We start from the raw sequence: 26467 nt of genomic DNA, 5'->3' as shown, positions 1-26467 counted from the left end.
AACTCAATCTGCAACAACACTGCTGGGAGTTATGAATGCTGGTGTATGAGTGGATATAATGTAACAGATCCAAACCTCCCTATAAACATCACTAACCCATGCAGAGGTATGATTGACAACTCTGGATACATTTAAAACAAAAAGTTTTTAGCAAAAGTTTTTAATATCCTTTAATATTAACTTTTTATTTTTTCCCCCAAGATGTTATACATAAAATGTTTTGTGATCTGCTTTGGTGTGCTGTATTTTCTCTAGATACCAAAAGCAAATGGTATATCAAAAAAAAAAAAAAACTTTTTTTCTAATTTTTTTTCCCTTGAAGATGTTGATGAATGTGGTGAGATTTCTGAGGTCTGTGGTCCAAACTCAATCTGCAACAACACTGCTGGGAGTTATAATTGCTTGTGTATCAGTGGATATACAGTAACAGACCTGAACCTCCCTGTAAACATCAGTAACCCATGCACAGGTATGATTGACAACTGAAGGTCTGGATACATTTTTTTTTAAAGTTTGTAGCAAAAGTCTTCAATATCCTTTAATTAACTTTTTTACCTCTGGATGTATTTTTTCATACATAAAATGTTTTGTGATTTGCTTGGTATGCTGTATTTCCTCTGGATACTAACAGCAAATTGTATCTACCAAAAAACTTTTTTTCTAACTTTTTTTTCATTGAAGATGTTGATGAATGTGATGAGATTCTTGAGGTCTGTGTTTAATTTCAAGTTCGAGTTTATTTTATTTATATAGCACATTAAAACAGTCCCAGGACTGACCAAAGTGCTGCAAAATTCTTAAAGTCTTTAGTTGAAAAAAGGAAAAAGGCAACAACCAAAAAGACATGGTTCTCAAAAGTAAGCCAACTATCCAGAAAGACACCAAGATTCCTCACACTCTTGGACTCAAAAATAGTCAAACTATCCAGAATAGTATAATCAAGTTTATCTAAAAGACCAAAGACAATAAGCTCAGTCATTGAGTCGTTAAGGAAGAGAAAGTTATTAGCCAACCAGAGCTTTACCTCAGCAAGACAAGTACATTTACATTTAGTAATTTAGCAGGCAATAGAAGCAATTATAGCAACACAAGAACATCAAAACATAAGTGCACTATATAGTATATAATAGTCTCATCAAGTCCAACACAACATACATAGCCAAGGATTTTTTTTTAAGAATGTACAGATAAAGGAAAAATAGAGAAAGATCCTTACCTCACAGCGCTAGCGAGCAGCCACATGCTCTTACTATGAGAGTGCACAGTACAGGGAGGATCCCCTCGAGCCGACATTGAACCGAAGCAGTATATGGAACATGAACTATCATGAAACGACGCCTCATTGTGCTCAATTCCTAAGCACGAGAGACAACGATTGTGGCTGTCTCTGAGGCTCATGTACAACTTGCATCCCAACGCTCTTCCAAGCTTTATAATAGTGACAAACAGAAATCAGGGAACAACTTCTGACTTTGAAGCCCAAAAAAGTGCATCAATCCTTTACAAACATAATCCACATGGCTCCAGTGTGTTAAGAAAGGACTTCTGAGGGTAATCAATGTGATTTTGTAAGAAAAATATCCATATTTAAAAAAGTTATAAACTAAAATAACTAGTTTTTGGTAACATTCAATACACATCGTCCTTTGCTTAAACTCTATGTTGAATGTGCATTGGCTGCCAACAGAAGCTAGTTATTATAGATAGATGGATGGAGTGGTCAGATGCCAGGACAGATCCTCAGAGATGTGGACACCCAAGAACTTAAAGCTCACGTAACACACACTGTTTCTGCATTTCTGATGTTAATCTGGAGCACCTATAGACTAGTATTACATCCTTTATATCTCCGGAGGGTCTTTAGTTTAATTAGATTAATAAAAGAAAGATTAGCAGGCTAATTAATTAAGAAGGCTGAGTTACTTCCGCAGGAGGAGCGAGTACGAGTCATGCAACAATATACAACACTTATAACTTATGATTCACTACGTGTTTGTGTCGTTTATATAATAATACGACAGAAGTCTTACACACCACATGCAACTCATGGTCCGGTTAGGAAAACCCAGACCATCAAACACACACGCAAAACTCCGCTGCTACCCCGGATAATAAACTATATCCATTGTTTTCATAAGCCTGGCTTTCTTCTCCTTACATCAGAAAACACACGTCTTCAATCGTGCCATTGTTGAGTTTTGAAATTAAACAAAGCTGTGACGCGTGATATGATGTTTGCAAGTTCTAGTGTCTCCCACTGATTGACGAATGGGCGGGGTTTTCCGGGCTCGAACTGATTTTGCCGGGTGGTTGATGTCCTCAGGGCAACATATTGTGTTGACCCAAGGACAACATTTTTCTAAATACAACCTAAACAGACCCCAAACCCCAACCCTAACCATAACCAAACCCTAAAATCAGAGGGACATGATAAGTGAAAAACAATGGTCTAGAAACAACTAATCCTAATTGTAAGCTTGAACTTAAAACAAACTGTAAACTCATTTCTGAAATCTGATTGGTTGATTAAAATGTTGTCCCAGGGTCAACATTATGTTGCCCTGAGGACATCAACCACTTGCCAAAATCAAGAAAGCCAGTTTTCCGGGGGAGTGCCCATATAAAGAAGTGATATGTATAGAAACCCCTGAGACGTCAGCTGGACCTGTAATCGAAAAAAAAAAACTTTCAGAAACTTGTACGAACCTTGGCTATGTGCATTCGGCACAGAAATACTCTGTAACACACCCAACTGCATTTTTGACATTTTACCTACGTTTAGCATGAGGAAACAACTCTATAACTGTGTTTATAAGTCAGAATGCTTGAAATACCATTGAACCACAAGCTATTTTGGGGATTTTCGCCTGGATTTTGCCTACCCAATAAACACAAAAATAAATAGGCGCTTTTTGATGTTTTTTTTCTAAAGTTTTTATTTGAAAGTGTATAACTCTGGCCCTGGGTGCCTCAGCTCCCTGCAGATAGTTTTGTTTGATTCCGGCAATTGTCAGCTTACAGAGGAAAAAGGAATTTTTTCTCTATCATAATCTGTCCAAAAGTTATTTTACTCCAACTGAAGGGAGGACTAATACCCTTTTTGTATACAATTTCTGCCTAAAAACATTTGAAGTGCTCCCATAACCACATACAGTGGAATAAATGCAATTTCTTTATAACATTTTAAAGAAAACCCTTTGAAGTTACATAAAAAGCTGCTGTTTGTGACAAATATTGTTATTTATGTTGTTTTTAATATGATAAAACACCAAATTTTCTTTTTTATGTTGTAAACACTGTCTTTTATAGTGTATAACTCTGGTTCTAGGTGCTCTAGCAGACTGGAGGCAGTTCTGGTTGTTAGCAGCAGCAGACAGTGAACACACCAAAAAAAGAATGATCTCTTTAGCATGTCGCTTTCAAAAGTTATTCTTATTTTACTGAAGGGTGCGAAAATACATTTTTCGGTAACACTTTATTATAATGTTCATTAATTAACATTAGTTAACTACATTAGTTAACATGAACTAATGATGAACTGCACTTGTGCAGCATTTATTAATCTTTATTAATGTTAATTTCAACAATTACTAATACTTTATTAAAATTTGGTTAACGTTAGTTAATGCACCGTGAACTAACATGAACAAACAATGAACAGCTTTATTTCTATTAACTAACATTAACAAAGATGAATAAATACTGTAACAAATGTATTGCTCATGGTTTGTTCATGTTCGTTAATACATTAACTAATGTTAAATTATGAACATTGTAGTAAAGTGTTACCCATTTTTCATATAAATATAAATTTTTTGATTTGCACATATAATAAATAGCAAGGGATTATTCATGCACACAACCAAAGAAAATGCTATGAATGGACTAATTTTTTAGAGTAGGACCTAAGAGAAAAGATGGTGTAGCATTTGTGGCTATCTGTGCTATCTGAGGCAGCTCACGCTCAAATTTCACATAAATTTACAAAAGACAATTTTTTACCTTATTATTCATTCAACGATTGTTGGATATGGTTTGATAATAGAACAAAAATAACGCTGTAGCCTTATTCCTGAGAATGAGAGCTTTCATTTGATATAAGACTTGTCCATGTTTGTCATATTTGAAAAATATGAAATATGTGACTATTAAATGATATCAAAAAAATATGGGGGGGGGGTGATAGTGTAAATTAAGTGTAAATAACTTTCTTACAGTAAAAGATATGTCAAAGTGATGCATATCTGCAGAAAGTAGAGACTCTAAGCTTTCAAACAGTATCTCATATGTGTTACTGGGGTCCATGACGGACCATTAAAGATTAAAAGAATATTTTATATTAAGTCAAAATACGAAATTTTGGCCCCGGGACAGGGTCCTCAGGGTTTAAGAGGTTACTGGAGACACATTCTACTTTAGTAGATACATTTACAGATAGAAAGTTAGATGCTTTGCATATAGATACCTGATGTTACTTTTATGAGTTTATTGTTTATTACTTTTCAATACTCTGTATTATTTATTTTAGCCACAGGTCCATTTTATCCATTTGGAACTGGAGACACAGAGAGTGAAGGAGGTTCTGCAGTGATTCACCTTTTGCAACCATTTACATTTTTCGGACTTACATACAACCAAATTTATGTAAGTCAATATTTCATGACAGAATCCTGTTTAGGATTTCAAAAATGACTTTAGGTTCAGAAAGGCTCTGTTATTAAATTACATTTTAAAGGATCTTGACTGTGATAATAAATTCACTTTTTCACATCTTTTAACAGGTCAACAACAATGGATACTTGACTTTTAAACCAATATGGTACATCTACTTTCCATACAGGTTCCCAAATGGTGGGAAAGACATCATTGCTCCATTCTGGACTTATATTAACCTTTTCAACGGTGTTATTTCATATCGCCAGTACACTTCTGGCAGTGTCCTGACGCAAGCTACACAAGACATAAACCAATACTTCCCTGATCTGAGCTTTTCTGCTTCATGGGTCTTTGTTGCAACTTGGGACAGAGTGGGATATTATCACTATTTGAATACAGTAAGAAACTGAGTTCACTTCTGTACAGTAAAATACTGAAACACCAAAACAAGGATTAAAGTATTCAATATTAAAAACTGTTTATATACTTACAGGATGAGGCATCTTTCCAAGTGGTTTTGATTTCAAATGGCAATTTCTCATTTGTTTTAATGAACTATGGTGCAATTGCTCCATTAGCATTACCTGTACAGGTACTGTATGAACATTCTAAAGAAAATATTATCTGTCACTATCTTTCTAAATAGAAGTTTGTATGTTTGTCTCAACATTAGCCCGGTTATGACACCATCGACTCAAGCCACTATTTCTCAATTACTAAATCACTGGACTACTGGACAAACTTAACATACAGCAGCAATGTCAATGTTTCAGGCAGATGGGCCTTCAGAACAGATCTTGGATCACGTTGTCTATTCAATGGTAATTTTATTTTCTCTGGTGCATATTTGCCATATTTGCTTTTAGTAGGGCCCTATAATTTCCGCGATCACGGAATCGCGGACGGAATTGGCTAATTAACACGGAATCTAGTATTAACGCGGAATTTTGCGGAATTTTACATATTTTGAATAAAATTATGTTTTTGTGTGGGAGACGAACGTATGTCTGGGGGAAATGCAGACCGGGGGAAGTAAATCTGGGCGACACGCCCCCTCGCGTCGTTTCAGACCCCCTCCAAAACACTGAAACCATGGCGAAGCGGCTCTCCACGACTCTGATTTCGTCAGCGAAAAAATTAAGAAATTTGACGCTAAGCACTTAGTTCTGAGCAGGTCTCACATGACATTTATGTGACCGGAGAACTGTTATTTTGGAAGTTTTGTCAACACTCTGTTCACGGTGAGCGCAAAGATACATGCACTCTCTCATCCACGTCTGTCTCACTGTACCTCTCTCATGTGCACGCGCTCACGCATCTGTCCGAAGTGCGAACACAAATCCTCATGTATTTGTTCAGTTTTATGCATTTCAAGCGAGCTGAGGCAAACTAACTATCCCTTGCATTTAAAATATAATCATTTGCATCATGGCGCCGCTCTCTGTCTCTCTTTCGCTCGCATGTGCAAATAGCTGCACGCTCATGCTGTCCTAAGTCAGATCACTATCCTGTGTATGTTTGTAAAGTTATATGCATTTCAAGCGATTGTGTATAAAATATGGATCGCGTTCTGCTGGATTGATGTGTTTAAGGCACTTCTGAAGGCACCACTGCTTTGACACCTTGTTGTAGCCTCCTGCAACAACACTAAACAATGCATTGAATTGAGTGTGTGTGTGTGTGTGTGTGTCTGTGTGTGTGCGTGTGTGTGTGTGTGTGTGTGTGTGTGTGTGTGTGTGTGTGTGCGCGCGCGCGCGCGTGTGTATGTGCGTGTATAAATGCATCTTTTACAGTCATAAGTAATCCTGTTATCCAGTTTTTCCCCAAATCATTTACATTTTAATCATTAACATTAAATGCACACTCTTTTTATGATTAAAATAAAAGTAAAGGGTAAAAAATATAATTGACAAAAATTAAAACGGATAAAACGGAATTTGCAAAAATTAAAACGGAGAAAACGGAATTTGGGAAAAAATAAAACGGAATTTGGGAAAAAATAAAACGGATTTTATAGGGCCCTATTTTAGCAGTTGAAAAGCAATTGTGTACCATACTGGTGATATGGTGAAGCTGCCATGCTTTAAAAGTCCTGCACTGATTGTCACCAGCATACATTGTGTTTTGGGCGCCAGTTCTCAGCACAGGATGCTAACATGCTTATGTTCATCTAAGACATATTACCTAACTTAAGCTCCATTTGGTCAGCCAGTTTCACCAGAAAGACTGATTATCCAAAATGGTTTGCTGCTTTTCAAAGCTACAGTAGCCTGGTCACGAGGATAAAATCAACATTTTTTTTTTTTTAATTTACTTGTTTTATGATTATAACTTTTGACTTGAAAGTCCTAGAAACAAAATCTTGTAGTATTTGGCTTATGACTGTTTGAATGCACCCTATCAAAAATTTTTCCATAGAATTTTCCAAAAAAAAAAAAAAAAAAAAGTACAGAATAGGCCAGATTGTCAGCCAGAAAAGAGACAAAATTACCACATTTACCCCAGAACCCACCCACAACTTATCCAGAAGCCCCGGAAAATAGCTGTAATTCAACCAAAATATATTTATATAGTGTAAAATGTATAATTGAAAAACACAGAAATCATGCAAAAACAAATAAAGTTTTATAGCAGTTTTATTGATGCTGACAAGAATAATTTCAGATAACAGCAAAAAAAAAAAAATAAGGATCTGCCAAATAAACCAATAACAGTAGAAAGATAAAACAAAAGCAACAGTGAAACTGCCAAAAATACAAAATAACATAAAAGCTAACAGAGAAACATTAACTTAAAGCTGGGGTGCATTCTTTTTGAAAAACACTTCGGAAAAGAGAGTCGGGTTGAGTACCAAAAACACACTTGTAGCCAATCAGCAGTAAGGTGCTACTAACCGACATCGTTGCCTGGGTTGCATATGTGTAGGGCGTAGGGTGACCAGACGTCACAAAAAATTTGGAACAGTCCCGAAATCTAAGCTGCTGTCCCGAATCCCGAATCCTGCTTTAATTGTCCCAAAAAATATACTGAAGCAAAATCTTAATCCTGAATACCGCTTTAATTGCCCCGAAAATTATACTAAAGCAAAATCTTGAGTAGTTATTGTCTGAAAAAACATGAGCAAAGGTTTAGTCATTGTTAGCTCATTGGCTGCAGGATCTTATTTTTTTAAACTGTAGGCGGGCATTAAGATATGTAAGGAATAATTGACGACGGGCCATTGAATTATAAGAAAATAATGCACACCAAGATGGCAATGCCGTTACACCGCAGGTGTGCATTATTTTCAAATAATTCAAAGGACCGGAGTCAATTATTCCGCTTATACCACGGTTACCACAAACATTGCTCTGGTGCCTATTTTTAAGACATTTAAAAGTTAGGTGTGCGGTTTACAGAAAAATAATCAACACCCATAGAACATTTCTCAGCCAATCAGAATGCAGCATTCAACAAACCCGTGGTATAAGCACTGATAAGGCACGGGAGTTCTGGCAGCAGTTTAAACCTCAGTGAAATATGCTGATGTGGTATAGACCCCTTCATAGTTCATGTCACAGGCGGTTCCCACTGCGCATGTCGGGGTCAGAAAAGTCATTACAGCAGAATAAGTTGCGTATTATTCGGTATCGTCAAAAATGCCTACTTGCCTCGTGGGCTGTGAAAATCGCACCAAGTCTTCCGTTAAGTTTTTTGGGATTCCTGCAGAATCTCAAAAACAAAAAAATACAACATCTGGCTGCAAGCAATTAAACGTGCAGACTGGGACAATGCAAAGATCAAAAAGGCTTGTGTTTGTAGTGCTCACTTCATTTCAGGTAAGTCATCATTTTTCAGCCCTGTTAGATTAAACTAGAAAGCCTTAGTAAATGGTATGAACAGTTTGACCCCATGCTGCGCGCGCACCCGATAGTCATTCAATGTTTACAAACCTTGAAGGGGTCCATTGTTTCTATGAATTTATCTAATTAATCTATATGCACAAAGACAATAGGACCTTTTTGTTTTATAGAGTAGATTTAGAGAGCGAAAGTTGCAGCAGCCGTGAGGACAGTTGAAAGTGCAGGCAGTGACAGTAAGTCGCATGAAGGAGTCAGATTGGTCGAGGGCGCACTTTGTTCAAACTATGTTCTAACATCCAGTTAAAGTAAAGTGCAGTAATTTACTACAGTGTTAAGATTATATAAAGATATATGTGATTTAAGTTATGAAACTTAACTTTACCTTCAGTTAAAATGATAATAAATAACAGACTTCATATGAATAACAAAGATAAATAAATTGATGAGACAAAAAAATGCCAGTTAGATATATCCAAAACCAACAAGCGATAATGGACAACACCATACGTTGGTTATGCGCATGCTCAAAGTCTTCTTCTCCGTGTATAGTGTATATCTGTGGCAGAATTACAGCGCCCCATACTGGTCCGGCATATATACTACACCGCTTTCAGTCGGTTTCAGTGGTTTCGTGTTTACGGATAATTTTTTTAGAGTAAGGACAAAAAATGATCGGATAGGGAATGCACCGGCTTCGTGTGGACATAGCCTAAGGTAGCCTACTTCAGGTGTGTTTGATTAGGGTTGGAGCTAAAATTTGCAGAGACACCAGCCCTCCAGAACCAGGATTGTTGACTACTGCTTTAATTTATTTGAACACAAAATCAACACAAAATTACACATAATGGGCCCTACGATCTGAAATGCAAGTGCGAAGCGCAAAGCGCAAGTGACTTTGTGGGCAGATCTTGGGCGCTGTTGCTATTTTCCCGGCGGGAGAAATAACTCTTGCGCCAGGCGTAAATCAATAAGGAGTTGACTGAAGTAGCTTCATTATTCATAGGTGTGGTTTGGGCGTAACATCAAATAAACCAATCAGAACGTCATCCAACATTCCCTTTAAATGCAAATGCGCAAGTTCCATGGCAGGTTGCTATTATAATGACGGATTTACCAGGCCGAGGAGACCGACGTTCTTGTAAGAGCAGTCAAAGACAGAGAAGTTGATTTGTATGGGGATGGGAGAAACCTGCCCAAATCAGCGTCGCGGTTAAACAGGCGTGAGAGGAAATAGCCACAATTGTCTCATCAGCTGGCATCCCCAGGACGTTGCGCCGCAAGCCCTACAATGATGTCAGGAGACGGGGGAATCCCAAGCTTGCCAGCATAAATCGGGGACGCGGTGTAACGGGAGGAGGTTCTTCCTCTACACAGGACCTGACGCCAGCAGAGGACATCCCTGCGTCCACCCTCACTGCTGAAAGCCAAGAAACGCAAGCAGTCCAACCCCAAAGTACACTTACAAATCAAGTTCACATACATCAAGGTTTCTTATGAAAACATTTTAATTATTATTTACATAAAATAAACGTAATACAGCCACACAACAAACTTATGAAAATATTTTAATCGTTATTTGCATGATAATTTTTTAATGCAGCCACACAATAAATAAAAACTATCACCACAATGCTCCCCACAATTATTTCCCTTCTCTCATGTGTTCATATTTTTTATTGTAACAATTTATGATTTGCAAAAATAACTGTTGCATCTGTGTAGATTAGATAAGCAAATTGTGTGCGCGTTGTGCACGCTATACATTATGGTCAAGCTTGCGCCCTTAAAATAGCATAATGAACAACGCGCAACGCGCCACTGACTTTAGACTAGTTTTTTCTGGTCAGTGGAGCAATTGTTTTTTGAAACTGCAAAATAGCATCAGGGATGGTTTGCGCCAGAACACGCCTCATTTTTTGCGCTGAACCGCCCAGGGAGCGCAAGTTTATTCACTAATTTGCTGACATGTTGTCACTATCAAGCAGAGGTTTTACTTTTTTTACTTAGACTTAAAACAGCTTTAATTTTCAGCTTGGACACATCTTCAGTGAAGGACCCAGGGTCATAGGTTGTTTCGGGTCTTTGATCTTCATACACCCTCACCTGGGCGACCCAACCAGGGTCTTGAAAGTATTAGTACTTAAAAGTATTTTTTCAAGTATTTGTATTTCATCCGTGTTTTTCTTTGGAAACCATACATTCCAAAGCATATTATCATAATTTTTACTCTATTACATTTCATAAATACAAGTTTTTGTTTTACATTTAATGTTTAAGTACATTAAACATCTAGTACCTGTTAGGGTTTTGGACAGATGAACCCAATAGCGGACGATGAAGGGGTTAACAAAAGACTTTAAAATAAAACAAGACAAAAACAAAAGCCCACGTGGGGGCATACACCATACACAGACACAAAACACTAGACTAGACTATTAAACTCTTGACTTGACAATACTTGATACTTGACTGGAAAACATACAACTACACACCGCTGACAATACAAAATGAACCTGCACAGAAACAAGGACAAGAGAACATTATATAAGAGAAACTAAACAAGATAACGAGGAGGGAACAGGTGATGGGAACAAATAATAATTAACAATAAGCAGGAGGACGAGGGGGGCGGGGACAATGACGAGACACCGGAGGCACATGCCACAGTAAACAAGGCATGAGCCTCCACATAAACTCTGCCACCATGACAAAATACAAATATAACACAAGACTTCAAGGCAGAGTCCTGACAGTACCTTCTTGCTTTTACTTATCAAGTAAAAGTACAACATTTTAATGTAATTTGGTATTGAATAATTTCAATATGCAATAGAATAGTATGATTCTATGCTTTAGAATGTAGTGAAGTAAACATTTTCCCAAGACAAACACCCTGATAAATCACAGATGCTTGGAAAATGTTAATTATACTGACATTTTCGTGGCCGCCGCTAGAACAGCAAGCCATTTTGCTAATGTTTTGCCACTTAACAGAGCGTGCACGTCGAAAAGTGACGTCAATGCATACTATTAAGAAGCACCAAGGGAGAACACAGAAACAAAGGAACCAGACAAGGCTTCAAACTTAAAGCACCGGATAAGGCTAAAAGAATGTGATCATAACAACAGATAGATAATGTGCACATAAATGGCTATATTATATAATGTTACTTTTATGGGTTGTTTATTACTTTTCAATACTCTGTATTATTTCTTTTAGGCACAGGTCCATTTTATCCATTTGGAACTGGAGATACAGAGAAAGAAGGAGATTCTGCAATGATTCACCTTTTCCAACCATTTACATTTTTTGGACTTACGTACAACCAAATTTATGTAAGTCAATATTTATATATATATCTGTAATGTCAGGTTATATCTGTATCAAATAAAGAAAGGCTTTCTTACTAAATTAAATGTTTAAAAATCCTGACCATGATAAATTTACTTTCACATCTTTTCAGGTCAACAACAATGGATTCTTGACTTTTAACGGGGCATGGTACAGCAACTATCCTAACAGCTTTCCTGCATATGGTGGCAAAGACATCATTGCTCCATTATGGGCTGGTGACAGTTTAAGCGGTAATATCTCATATCGTCAGTACACTTCTGGCAGTGTCCTGACACAAGCTACACAAGACATAAACCAATACTTCCCTGACCTCAACTTTTCTGCTTCATGGGTCTTTGTTGCAACATGGGACAGAGTGTGGAATGTTTACTATCAGAATACAGTAAGAAACTAAATAAATAAAAGATAAAATATTTAAACAATTAATAAAGTATTCAATATTAAAAACTGTTTATATACTTACAGAAACATCTTTTCAAGTGGTTTTGATTTCAAATGGCAGTTTCTCATTTGTTTTAATGAACTATGGTGCAATTGCTATATCACAACAATCTATACGGGTACTGTATGCACATTATAAACAAAGATTGTATTACTCTTTAACTATCTTTCTAAATAGACCTATGTCTGTCTTAACATTAGGCTGGTTACGACACCATCAACTCAACCTACTATTTCTCAATTACTAAACCACAGCAGAATTATTCCACAAGCTTAGCATGCAGCAGCAATGTCAATGTTTCAGGCAGATGGGCCTTCAGAACAGATCTTGGATCACAGGGTTGTCAATTCAAAGGTAATTTATTTTCGGCTTCCTTTGCGTATTTGCCATATTTGCTACTAGCAGTTTACAAGCTATTGTACCATACTGGTTGCACGGTGAAGCTGCCATGCTCAAAAGTCCTTGTCAACAGCATACACTGAAAAAAATGATTCATTGAATTTAATCATTTTTTTTAAGGTAAGTGGTTGCAATCAATTTATTTAAGCTACATTTAAACAAATGTTTTATATTTTATTTTACGTTACTAATCTTTTTTGTTTAAATGTAGCTTAAATTAATTGATTGCAACCACTTGCGTTAAAAAATTTATTAAATTCAATGAATCATTTTTTTCAGTGTACTGTACATTGGGCCTCATTCATGAAAGTTCGTAAATATATAAATTCCAAGAAATTTCTGAAACATTTCCTGTTCATTTTTTGATGAACTGGGGACTTCAATACTATTAAGGCCGGTGCATTCTCTTTCCTATTTTCTTACCATTTTCTACCATTTTCGCGTCGGTTTAGGGTTAGATTTACATAATGACATCCCTACCCAAACCTTACCCTAACCCCAATGCGAGGCGACAACTGTTTAATTTCGCGTACCTGGTGGTATTGAGGTCCCCAGTTCGTCAAAAAATGACGCGAAAGGTATACCCTCCGCGTCAACATATTGACGCATGGTCAAGTGTCGTCAAATATTGATGCCTTGGGTGTGAGACTGTGTTCTGTGTTACCCGAAACCTTTCCTCTGAGATTCACAAATACTTTGTAAACAACAGATTTGATAGTGAAATGTTTGAATGCTAATGAATTCATTCATAAACAGGGCGTGCATGCATGCTCATTCACAATTAGCATAATCCCCTGCTCTGCAATACAGCTACGCAAATTACGTATCCATCCATCCCCAATTCTCTGGTTTGGCTACAATATATTGCATCTCAACTCAAGGTTTATATATGTAGCACTTTTTAAAAATAGCAAGTGTCTTTTAAAGTGCTGTACAGACAATCTTTAAACAATTGAAACATAAGAGTAAGTAACAATAAAATAGAAAATACCACAACAGAAGCAAAAACAACAATCCAATAATCAAAAATATATACTGTAGGAAACATAAAATTATAGCTCTCAAGGTGTGTTAAATGCTTGCTAGCTAAGTTTTAAATTTGGATTTAAAAATGCAAAGTGTTTGGGACTTTCTGAACTATTTACAAACAAAATGTTTCATACAATGAGGCCCCTGTTTTTTTGGTGTCAGTCCTCAGCACAGGATGCTAACATGCTTATGATCATAAAAGGCATCTTAACCCTTATTGGTTATTGGGGATGTTTTCACCCACTATGGGTTTTTTTGTCTTAAAGGGGACAGAGAATGAAAAACCATTTTTACCTTGTCTTTGTTGAATAATGGTAACCCACATTCACAAACATACAAAAAGTGCTAAACATGTTAACATCTCAGTCTCATAGAAATCCTCTTTTAGAATGTCAGCCAGAAAACTGCCCAATCTGAAAAACTGATGCTTATGACATCACAGGCATCTAACTGCCCTTCCACTTTAAAATAATTGGCTACATTTTTTGAGTGGCAGCAAAGTCAGCCAATCAGTAATGAGATTGCAAGTTAAGCCAGTAGGGGGAGCCAAATAGGTGCAAAACCACTTGTTTAAAATCCCCCACCCTAATAGAGCTATTTGAGAGAGGATTTTAGAAAGCTTCTAAGGCATTACAGACCCAGACAAAATTTTTTGTCTACATGTCACATCACAGAACAAGGATAAATACTCTGTTCAACCATTCTATGTCACCTTTAATTTGGCCACAACTTTCTCTGTGTTTCGGCAAATAGAATGTTTTTTGGCGACAAATCTTATATTGACACATATTTTGGGGAAAAAAAACTCAACAATACACCATGGGCAAATTTACTACCCTTTCAGGTTGTAAATGGTTGTAAAAATGTATCAGTTTTATTTTCACTTTTTTCATGAATCTGTTAATGAACCTCAGTAGTGATCAAAACTACCAAATGTTTACAAAAGTTCCATGATTTTAATTCTTTAATTCCCGGATTTAAAAGATGAGCTACATTTTATGGCGTAATAGCACTTTTGGGAGTACTTCGACTCGGCGCAGTAACACACTCCCACTCCCATTATGAGAGTGAGAAGGGGAGCGGACTTTTCAGGCGAGTCAAAGTACTCCCAAAAGTGCTATTACACCATAAAATATAGTTCCTCTTTTTAATCCGCTTAGAAAAGCGCTACGTTTTATTTTGTACCACCAAACTACTCGTCTTAAATAGGAAAAACGTTGATGTGTTTGGTCACTTCTAACTTTATCTCTAAATGGTACCATTGAATGAATGGGGCTAAGCTAAATGCTATCGAAGCGTCGCAGCACTCTCGTGCACGCCCACAGATGATAGAGGGATGTATCAACAATTCTTAGTTAAGGTAATAACATATTTTAATATTGAAAATGAGTAGACTATTCCTTTAAGAGTAACACAGAACTGGAATAAGCAACAAACTATCTGCACAGACATTAAAGGTGCTCTAAGCGAATTCAAGCGTTTTAGGCCATTAAACATTTTTGTTTTATACAGTAATCATCTCATCACTATCTAGCTGCCTGTCCCATGAACACACTGTAAAAAACACAACCTCTGTGGAGAGCCCAGGTTCCGCAAACTGCAACAAAAACAATGTGGTCAAACCTACCACCAGGAAACATAACAAATGTGATCCAGCCAATAAACGATAAGAAGGAATTGTGAGTGGGGGATGGGCATGTTTATTACTCGTTCAGAAAGCATGGAAGGGAGGGGGAGGAGTTAGCCAGGCCCGGCACCACGAGGGGGCAAAAAGGGGGCATTGCCCCCTCAGATCTGATTTGTGCCCCCTCATTTTTGTATTCATGGTTTTGAGTTAAATAATAATTTAACCTTATCCCCATATGGGATTTAGAATGTTCAGTGACGTGACATTACTGCCCGATTCAAACGTCTTTCACGTTGGTTGGTGCTGAGCCCAACGGACGAGCTCAGCCCTGTCATATATCAACACTATGCAGTGTTTTCAACCTCATAATGTTTATTTTAGATTTCAGACATTTAAACAGGAAGTTTTTTTAATCTGTTGTTTTCTTTTGTTTATTTTCTAGATCTGGATGAATATCAGGTAAATTCATCTCTATGTGGGGCAAATTCTAACTGCACACATGTAAATGGAGGTTACAGTTGCTCATGTCTGAAAGGATTTACTGCAACATTCCCAAATCTCACAATCAGCATCAATAACACATGCACAGGTGTGTTCAGGCTTTACTTTTGTGTATTATCTGTCGACCATTAATGACCAAGATTTTTTGTGTCACTGACAGTTGAAGTTCTGTTTCATTGATTTCTATTTTGTACTAACAATTCAGTGCTGGTATTGATAATGCTAAATTTAAAAGACTAAGAATATGCTTGATGTACTATTATTTACAAACTGTGAAAAATATATTACTCATAAGGTTATACATTTCTCTTTTTTTTTCATTTAAGATATTAATGAATGTCTCAACTCATCTTCTGTTTGTGGGCCAAACTCATATTGTCAGAATTACAATGGAAGCTACTCGTGCTCTTGTTTGAGAGGATATAATGTTACAAAGATGAATGAAACTGTTAGTAATAGTAACCCATGTACTGGTAAGTGTTTAAAACTGTAATATATATAAGAATGCGAAAGCCAACCAAATGCCTCCGCATGAGATAATTATATTAACTTAATGCTCTTGGCACACACATGTACATTTAGGTTTATTAAATTCTTTTGCATAAGTCATACGTTTGTGAGGTTGGTCTGAACCACTCTTAACATCACTGATAGATCAAAGTATTAGTGACAGTAATCTATGCATCGGTATGCTTTTAATAAGGTTTCATGATTTGCACATACACTACTGTGAACATCATATCAAAGAAGTTGTCATCTTTAGGTTGTTGCAAAATTTGTATGATTACAAAAAAATGCTGTTTTTTTGTTGGTTTGTTTTTAAAGATGTGAATGAATGTGTTGAGATTCCTGAGATCTGTGGTTCAAACTCAATCTGCAACAACACTGCTGGGGGTTACAATTGCTCGTGTATCAATGGATATAATATAACAAACCCGAACCTCCCTATAAACATCAGCAACCCATGCACAGGTATGATTGAGCGTTGTTGCTTACAGTAGAAAATGAATAAGTAATGTTACTTTAATTTCATTTCTGTTTTTTAAGTGTTTCTGGTTTTGTTTAATTGCAGCTTCAGTAGTAATATGCTTTGTAAAGTAATAGCATTTAGTTGATGATAGTTAGTTCTTAATTTTAAAGGTTGTTGCATAAAAGTGCACATTGTAATATTTTTACATAATGGAAGGAGCGGTACTTAGTTTAACTAAGTTGTAACTAACATCTAATGCAGAAGCACCATCAAAAACTACAGTCAAGCCACCAACAACGACACAACTAACAGGTATGTACTGTAAAATAAACGAAATACCTCAAAATAAATATTTCATGATGTTGAATATGAAGAGTTTGGTTCCAAAATGCAATAAATCAAATTTGACTAATTTGGGTAAAAATGTGTTTAATATACCAAGAAAATGACAAGATGAAAAGCACGATTTTCAAATATTTATTAAAACTGATTTTAATTTTTTTCCGCAAAATACAATACATCCATGACATGTTTTTTTTTTTTTCAAAATGCTATACATCTATTGAATCCATGTATAAATGTGCATTTATCTTTGCCATGTTTTATTCATTTAGTTGACTAGTGGTATACACTGATTTAAAAAAATAAACACTAATGGCATTAATCAATTGCTGTTGTCATTCCTGGGACGTCGTCACTGAACTTTTTTTGACAGCGCTCAGTTGTAAAACTTTGGTCCTGCTCGATTTTCGTTGACTTCGGGTAAAAAAATGGAAAGTTTTTTATAAGATCCCCTGGGGTCAATGTTAGCATAACAGAAGCTTGATGCTTGATGCATTTTTCCTTCACCAAAGTGCCTCTCACGTAAATTATTCGATTTTGATGGCTTACGTTTCTTCCCCGCCACAGACAACCACCACAGGTTTATCAATGCCATCAAACATATTATTTTGTTTTTGTTTGTTTGTTGATCACAAAGTAGAAAGTAGATGAGGAAAACTAGGATTCCGTGTGTATTCAACGCACCACCATTATTGTTTACAATGCATGGAATGGTGCGCTGTGATTGGTTAAGAGGATTTATTGCATTCTGTGAGAAAACAGTACAAAGTGAATAACATTACCAAAATAACGAACATAAACAACAATTTAGGTCGGAAGTAGATACAGCATGTTTTCAGTTGTGTAGATGTCGTCGTTGTCAATTGTTTTGTTTGTTTACAAAGCGTACATGAACGTATGATGTCTGCGTGAACAGGGCATGCAAAACACGTTCGCAGAAGAGAAGCAAAAATTGCATGCGTCCAATTATTGCGTTTGGTCCGAGTTTATAGCTTTGTTGAAAAATTTTTGGTCCTACCCCTTTTTACAGATTACATTATTTATAAAAATACATTTAAACATTGTGATTGTTATCAGGATTTGAAAAAACTTTTAACCACCAACTAAAAATGTTTCTGAAACCAATCAGATACCCTGCCTTTAAATTATAGGTTAGGTTTAGTTATAATTTTATTTGGATTACAATTTCTTTTTGATGTTCTTGATTTTCCTTAAATGGGTTTGTTCAAACGCACTTTTACATTATGATGATGTTTAGTCTTTGTTCCGAAGATTGTTGTGTAAACTTGTTACTATGCACACATATAATCTATTTATAAATGTATTTATTTATTTACTTGCAGTTATGACAATGTCAATGAGAATAAACCAAAATTTTGACACCAGTCTCACCAACAAAGCTGATCCAAAGTACATATCATATGTAAAAATCATTACATCTGCAGTAAGTATTATATAATTCAATATTAATATTTTTATGTAGGCTACTTTATGTTTGCATTAAGATCCTGAAAAAAAACAAATTAACAGATTTATCCTGTTTATAGGTATTTTACTAAAACAGCCCACAGAAATTCAAGTCGTTGTCTACATACTTTTGTTTTAGTGTTGTTAGTAATCTACACCCAATGAACATTAAGTGCGTTTGTTTTTACAGATTGAAAATAGTTACATGAATCTGCCCAACTACATTAAAGGTTCAGTAAATGTCTTTGGCTTCAGGTATGAAAGTGTAAAAACTATACTTGAATGTCACTCGAAAGGTGTCATTGTTGATTTTAACATTTGTGTCAATTCATTTTCTTTTTATTGCCATGGTTTGTGTTTTGATTTTCTCCACAGGTCTGGTAGCATTATAGCAGACTACACGATTAATGCAAACACAAATAATCTAGATGTTTCATCAGCAAACACACAGGTTTCTGACCTTCTAGCAGCTCAAGGGATTCCTTTAGCTAAGGATGCTTTTGCTGAAAGTGGTATAAAATCCTAAAACATTCTTACCTCTGAATAATCTCATATATGAATCCATTTGCTGCATGTTTTTTATTTCCTAGTGTCTATTGCTCATAGTTCATTATGTTGCCTCATATAAGATTTATGAATTTGATGTTACTATGAACATGAGTATTGCTTGAAAAAATAAATAAAGGTGAGATGAGCTGTATTACTTTTACTTTCAGAGGAAAAAAATCTGACAACCAAAGATAAGTTTTATCCTCTGCAAGATGTGGAGCTGAGGTGTACACGTCCTAATTCTGTTGTGGGAACAATGAAATGGAGCGTGAATGACAAAGATCCTGCAGAAAACAGTGCAAAATACACCATTACAAATGATGGCCTCAATAGCACTCTTATTGTGAAAGGAGCAAGTGAAAGTGACAATGGTGAGTTCTTTGTCTTATAAAGCCTCCCTTTTGCTTTTGAGATAAGTGTACATGTACAAAAATCATCTCAGTATAACACTATGATTACACTATAATACAGGAATTGGCAACAAACGGCCCCCTGGCCAAAACTGGCCCGTCAGCAATAATATCTGGCCCGCAAACTCAGCTGGATTAATTTTACACTCTAAAAACAAACGGTGCTATATAGCACCAAAAGTGGTTCTTTGCTCGTAATCATAGAAGAACCGTTTTTAGTGCCATATAGCACCGGTGAAGCACCAGCGAAGCACCTGTGCAGAACCACATAGTGCCATGCAGAACCATATGTGGTGCTATACGGCCCCTATTTGGTTCTACACTGGTGCTTCACCGGTACTATATGGCACTAAAAACGGTTCTTCTATGATTACGAGCAAAGAACCACTTTTGGTGCTATATAGCACCGTTTGTTTTTAGAGTGTTATAGCGGCTGGTTCTGAAATAGATCTGTCGTGAAAACCAGCGTTGCTTTTTAATCACAATCTCTGTGCAAATCCAGCATCGATGTGTGGCTTCTCTACAAATGAATCTGTGGTACAATGAAGTAAACAAACACTTTTGTTTTCCCCACGCGAGCTGGAACTTCTATAAAAACAAACTTCAAGCCTGCATTCCTAATGTTAGGTTGCAAGGGAAGTTAAAATTGATTCTTTGATTCACCGCTCCTTTAAAACAATTGTGTCGTTGATACATGCAATAAGCTGCAAACCAAACAATAACCCAAATTTTTTGTTTGGTAATTTTGCTAAACCACTCTGTTCTGGCCCACCATCAATATTTTTGACTTGCTGCAAAACTTACTTGCCGACCACTGCTACTATAACTACCAAGTGCAAATTGAAAATTCATGAATGAACCGAATTAAGTATTAAAATGATTGATTTTGCTTTATGAAATAACACATATGTATTATCTTTGCTCACTTGCAGGTAGATACTTGTGTATCATAGAAAGGTCCACATTACCTTACATTCAGTGGCAAACAGTATCTATTGAACCACGTCCTAATATTATAGTGGATACAACTGATATAAAGCTTCAGTGTCAAGACCAGATTATCCCACTGACATGCTGTGCTGATGGTTACTCAGTCGAGGGGTTTGGGATTCCTGCTGGTGATGAAGTGGAAAATTCAGGTTGGGCTGACACAAAGATGTCACATTTTTATTAAAGCTACTGATGTGTTGTTATTAGTTAAATTAGTTCATTCTCAATGCATTTGGTTTCAAGAGTCCACATTGAAACTCTAGGATTTAAAATCGAGCTTACATTTTAAAATAAAGTTTAAAGCTGCCGTTTGTATCTTTAAAGAGCACCTATTGTCCGATTCACCTTTTTAAACTTCCTTTGGTGTGTAAGTGTGTATTAGTACAATGTAAAGATATTCAAAAGGTACATACCTCAAAGAAAACAATGAAGTGAGTTATCGTCTTCAACGTAAATCTCTTTTCTTGGACTACAACAAAAACACATAATGTAGGCAAAAGATTACTTCCTGGGATTGGTGATGTAGACAACTCCGACATTATCATAATTCCTCCCTCTTCGGACTCAGAGTCTGTAAGTTAACTCCTGTTAGAAAACCAAATCTTTCAAACATGTTAATGAGTGTCACATTTCCTGCTGACGTCAGCGGTATTCAGGCCAATCACAATACAGATTATCTGGCCAATCAGGAACACAGCGCTTTTCAAATCCATGAAGATTTCAGTAGGATGGTGAAATCTGGAGCTACAAAAATGTAAGGTATATGTTGAAAATAATGTGTTTTATAACCATAATCCATGAAAACACATTGTATTATAACAAATACACAAAATAACATTTGTTTTTTAGCAATAAAATAGGTGCTCTTTAAAGCTTTATAGAATCTGAGAAATCATACCTAACAGCCCAACTTATAAATCACTATAATAGGCTTACTATTATGAATCATGATAAAATGTTGAGACAAAGAAGAAATGCAAAGAAATGATGCAAAATCAACTGTATTGGGAGTCAGATGTAATAGTGATCTGATTACAATTCCTCAAAGTTGTTTTGTATGTGTTATTTATTCATTTAGTTTTGCCTGTTTTATGTGAACAGGATCTGGCTGTATCACATTACAATACAAAAGCACAACTTGTGGGTCTAAAGATGACTTTACATGCCGACTAAAGGACATGCCAGAATTAAAAATATTTGATTATAGCAACAGGACAGTTTACGTTCAGACAGTTAGAGGTGAGCCTTAAATCTCTGTTTCTATCTATTTTTTTATTCTGTTTATATTATAAATAAATGACTAAACAAATATTTTTGTTTGTTTTTAATATTTTAATATTAATATTTGCAAATCCCGAGTATAACTGTATAAATGACACACTTGGAGTTGGAAAAATAGGTGACACTGTAACAGGATTGTGTGAAAAAGGTCTGGAAGGCTACATAACTTATGAATGTAAACAGACAACAGATCTCAAATATAACTGGACAGAAGTACAGAGAAATTGTGTTGTTCAAGCATTCAAAGACCTTGAAAGGAGATCTGAGGTAATCTATTTATCACATTGATTCACAAATAGAAAATATTCATTATACATATTACTGGTATTAACATTTCTCTTATTTTGTAATGTAGGTTTTATTTGTGGAGGAGATTCCAGTATTTATGTCAAACCTCAGTAACACTGCAGTGCAGAATAATACTGCAATAACACAATCTGCTGACACTGTCAAAACCATTGTTAACATACTTAACACAATTGCTGTAATCTCACAAAATATTACGATCAGTCAACCTGTGATGGAGGTATGTGTATTTAGATGCAAATATATTGTATTAAAATATATATTGTATTATTTTTGCATCATCTATCATCAGTCATTTGTGCATTATACATTCTCTCATGAAACAACTCTTGATTATCTTGATTCAAAATGTCTGATATTTAAAAACATATTTGTTAGGTTTTATTGAACACTTGGACTGCAACCAGATTTAGTCTTGTTTGTTTAATGTACTAATCATGATTTTTATTTAATTTCCAGGATTTTCTTAAAACAGTGGACATCATTGTATCAGATGCATCTAAAAACACATGGACAGAATTGAACAATGACAACAAAACAAAAAACAAAAGCACTGAACTTCTTAAAGCTATTGAGACTATAAGTGATCGTCTCTCAGATAACGATTTTATGATTAAGGAAACCTCCATTCAGTTAAACAGAACAACAATTAGAAGCTCATTTATTGGATCATCATCACTGCCAAACTCAACTACTCAGATTGTTATACCAAATGTTCTTAAACCGACCCTCATAACCACTATTATCTTCACAAAGCTTGACAATGTTTTACCAACTCGAAATACTTCTAATAATGACAAGAAGATATCAGAAAACCACATTAATGGAGACGTGGTTGTTGTTAAGGTTAATAAAACAATTAACAACATTTCATTTGCTTTTGATACTACAAATACATCATTGAAAAATCCTCAGTGTGTCTTCTGGAACTTTGATCTCAACCATTGGGATTCCATTGGATGTAAACTCAAGGGTACAGGGAATAAAACAGTTACATGTGAATGTGACCACACAACCTCGTTTTCAATCCTGATGTCACCGTTTGCAATTGATAACCCAGCACTAGCCTATATAACATACACTGGTGTAGCTATTTCATTAGCCAGCTTGGTTTTATGTCTCATTATTGAGGCGATCGTATGGAAGTCAGTGACAGGAAATGACACGTCGTATATGCGTCACGTTTCAATAGTCAACGTTGCTGTGTCGCTACTGATTGCAGACATCTGTTTTATCATCGCAGCTGCAATTGGAAATCCAGGACAACCTACACCAGTGAATCCCTGCAGTGCAGTGGTTTTCTTCATGCACTTTTTTTACCTGGCTGTTTTCTTCTGGATGTTCATTTTAGCACTTTTGCTGCTTTACCTCACTGTCATCGTTTTTTCTCACTTGTCAAGCACTAAAATGATGGTCATTGCATTCATGGTTGGTTATTGTGCACCTTTGCTCATAGCGGTTATTACTGTTGCATCCACAGCTGGACCTAAAAACTATGTCTCAAAAGAAAATGCATGTTGGCTGAACTGGTTTGAATCTAAAGCCCTGCTGGCATTTGTGATTCCAGCTCTGACTATCGTTGCCTTTAACATCTTGGTTTTGATTGTGGTTGTGTATACACTTTTAAGAAGAGTTGGTGCTCAACCAGAAATGAAACAAACTGTTCTGGTCATTGCCCGATGTGTGGCCCTTCTGACTCCTATCTTTGGTCTAACATGGGGATTTGGCATTGGAACCATGGTGTCACGTAACTTTGGCATTCATGTGGTGTTTGCAATCCTCAATTCACTGCAGGTACCACTATCTGTTTCTTCGTCTTTTTTATTTACGCTTTAAAAGTGCATTTATTAAGTTTTGGTTATTTGGTTAAATCTTGTATCAGCAATCTAGGATAATGCTGCTCATTTGTTATTATCAATGTCCCTTTTTTACAAGTTAACAATATTTCATCCCATGCATTTGTAATGCTAGGGTTTCTTTGTTTTGGTGTTTGGAACGCTTTTAGACAGAACGGTAAGAGTTTTGTGTATCTTGACAAATTGCTGATTTTAGTGTACAAAGCAAAAGTTTAGATATAAATATATTTCATACATGAGACGTTATGTGCATGTTTACTAAGCATAAAGGCTTACTTTCATTTTTGGATGCAGGTCCGTGAATCACTATCAGGAAAGCTGTCATTAAACAGTTTGACTCGTCCCAAGGTAAATGACATCATATGAAGCACATGTACCTATGAACCCTTCTTTAACATTAGTCTGTAAATAGATAACATTAGTCCTGCTGTAAATAGTGTAATTCTTGACCTATAATCATTAGGGCCCGTATTAATGAAAAAAATTCTTTCTTTATGGAACTGGCTTTACTGACGAGATGCGCATGACAATACGATAAATCAAGCAGCCCTATTACAAAGCATCTTAAGCCTTGAAAGAGCTCTTAAGGCCAATTTTTGGGATAGGGAGGAGGACTTTTAAAAGGCTAAGCGTTTCTATAGTAGAGGAGCAAATGGCCAAAAGACTAATAGGTAGAAGAAATGTGTTGCAGACAATGAATAATAATGAGTTAAAAAGATGTTACAGATTAGATTGTGCAGGGATCATGTTTGTGACTGATCTTATAAAGACACGCTAACATATAAGCAGACAGCACAGAACTGGCATAAATGCAAGTAATGAGTACATTTAGATTAATAGAAATGGCAATATTGGAAATTGTATTTGCTTTGCGTTTCCTACTTGTGGTGTAAAAACTGTGACTTAATTCAAACGCAAACTGCAAACTGTTCAATTGCTTTTCAATTTAAAATGTTTTCATTTGCGTTTAAATGAGGTCACAGTTTTTACACCCACAAGTGGGAAGTGCAATTTTCAAATACAAGTAGCAATTCCTTTTTAATATTGTTCGCAAAATGCCCCATAGTGATAATTTGGGTCTGGCACAACTTCTATATGCAGACATGGGCATGAAGTTTTCCTAACAATTGGGGGTCATCTGGGTACTATTCGCCTACTGTTTTAGAATTTTCTCACTCAGAGTTGTTCTCATATTGGTTTTGAATTACGTTTAAGCTAAGATTTCTAGTTACAGATTTTAAAGCTATATTAGAAGCTTTATGAGAGGGTTCTTGAAAGATTTAGGAATACGGTCCCTAGATGTTTCGACTGTTTAAGCTTTATCTGTACATCTCTAAATTACAGAGCACTAGTGCGGAAACAGTTTCAAATAGACTGGGTGTCTTCCAAAGGAAGCAGAGGAAAAGTAAGTACATGATTTAAATCTCAACACACATACAGTTTACACACAGTACATATTGTGTGCATACACATATTAAATATAGAAGTGTGTATTGTGATTTATGCAATGCAGTAGCTGTATCTGTTTGAGCCCAAGATAAGTTTTCATTTGGAACAAAAGCATGTACTTTAAATAGTTACCTAAATAATTACCTTAAATAGGCTGACAAAAGCATAAAGTTAAATGTACTGAATGTACAGTAAAGTTCTTGAGTAACATATAACCAACTATTTCCAGATGTGTACAACACGTCTGACCACAGTGCAGCTTCATCCTCAAACCACTTCAGTGCCTCGGACTCATAAACATTCTTCATTAACTACATGTAACAAAGCCTTTCATCTGTGATCTGCGTGTCATCTCCATATCCTGTTAATGTGTTTCTGTGATAAAACTACTGTAATTACTTTAAAATGTAATGTATGAGATGAATGCTGTTAGTGGCTACGGTATATGTCACATGTTCATTTTTACAAGGACCAGGGCTACACTGAAGGGAAGGATTCATTCAATTTACTCAGTTTTTTGGGGTGGGTGGTTGCAATTAATTTATTTAAAGTACATTTAAACAAAAGTTTTTTTGTTTTGTTTTGCTTTTCTAATTTTTTTGTTTAAATGTAGCTTGGATGGGTTGATTGCAACCACTTGCCTTAAAAGGTGGAGTGAATTGGATGAATCCTTTTTTTCAGTGTAGTTGTCAAACTTTCTATTGAATGTTTTTCAGGGTATTGAGTATCGCACTGCATTTACTATTTAATTAAAATTGTGAAAATGAGTCTGTTTAGTAAAAGGTACTTCTACTTTAGTCAATTTCTAATCATCCAATCACACACTGAAAAAATGATTTATTGAATTTGGTCAATTTTTTTGGGGTAAATGGTTGCAATCAATTTGAGCTACATTTAAACAAAAGTTTTTATATTTTATTTTACTTTACTAATCTTTTTTGTTTAAATGTAGCTTAAATAAATTGATTGCAGCCACATACCTTGGAAGATGATTAA

At 35.8% G+C, this 26467-nt stretch overlaps 3 protein-coding genes and 1 long non-coding RNA gene across 4 annotated transcripts; all 4 read left to right on the top strand.

Annotated features, from left to right (window-relative positions):
- Window positions 1-844: 844 nt before the first annotated feature.
- Window positions 845-12247, top strand: LOC141350297 (sushi, nidogen and EGF-like domain-containing protein 1). Its single transcript, XM_073855394.1, has 7 exons — window positions 845-857; window positions 4529-4644; window positions 4782-5054; window positions 5150-5248; window positions 5330-5477; window positions 11719-11834; window positions 11963-12247. The coding sequence occupies exons 1-7, from the start codon at window positions 845-847 to the stop codon at window positions 12245-12247; spliced, it is 1050 nt and encodes a 349-aa protein (XP_073711495.1).
- Window positions 12248-12313: 66 nt separating this feature from the next.
- On the top strand, window positions 12314-16318 carry LOC141350599 (uncharacterized). Its single transcript, XR_012358697.1, has 4 exons — window positions 12314-12413; window positions 12496-12649; window positions 15793-15939; window positions 16178-16318. It is a non-coding gene; the product is annotated as an uncharacterized lncRNA (long non-coding RNA).
- Window positions 16319-18504: 2186 nt separating this feature from the next.
- On the top strand, window positions 18505-20763 carry LOC129430027 (adhesion G protein-coupled receptor F5-like). The gene is made up of 5 exons (XM_073855393.1): window positions 18505-18607; window positions 18821-18885; window positions 19006-19142; window positions 19347-19550; window positions 20522-20763. Exons 1-5 carry the CDS (start codon window positions 18509-18511, stop codon window positions 20761-20763), a joined length of 747 nt encoding a protein of 248 aa, XP_073711494.1. The 5' UTR covers window positions 18505-18508.
- A 1112-nt stretch (window positions 20764-21875) lies between these two features.
- On the top strand, window positions 21876-25988 carry LOC129429694 (adhesion G-protein coupled receptor F1-like). Its single transcript, XM_073855392.1, has 7 exons — window positions 21876-22127; window positions 22216-22386; window positions 22626-23960; window positions 24138-24179; window positions 24317-24370; window positions 25367-25427; window positions 25701-25988. The coding sequence occupies exons 1-7, from the start codon at window positions 21876-21878 to the stop codon at window positions 25766-25768; spliced, it is 1983 nt and encodes a 660-aa protein (XP_073711493.1). The 3' UTR covers window positions 25769-25988.
- Window positions 25989-26467: the final 479 nt, after the last annotated feature.

The sequence above is a fragment of the Misgurnus anguillicaudatus genome, chromosome 18, assembly GCF_027580225.2.
Source record: "Misgurnus anguillicaudatus chromosome 18, ASM2758022v2, whole genome shotgun sequence".
Classification (NCBI taxonomy): Eukaryota; Metazoa; Chordata; class Actinopteri; order Cypriniformes; family Cobitidae; genus Misgurnus; species Misgurnus anguillicaudatus.
Note: the sequence above shows the minus strand (reverse complement) of the source record. Positions and strands in the feature narration are given on the sequence as shown.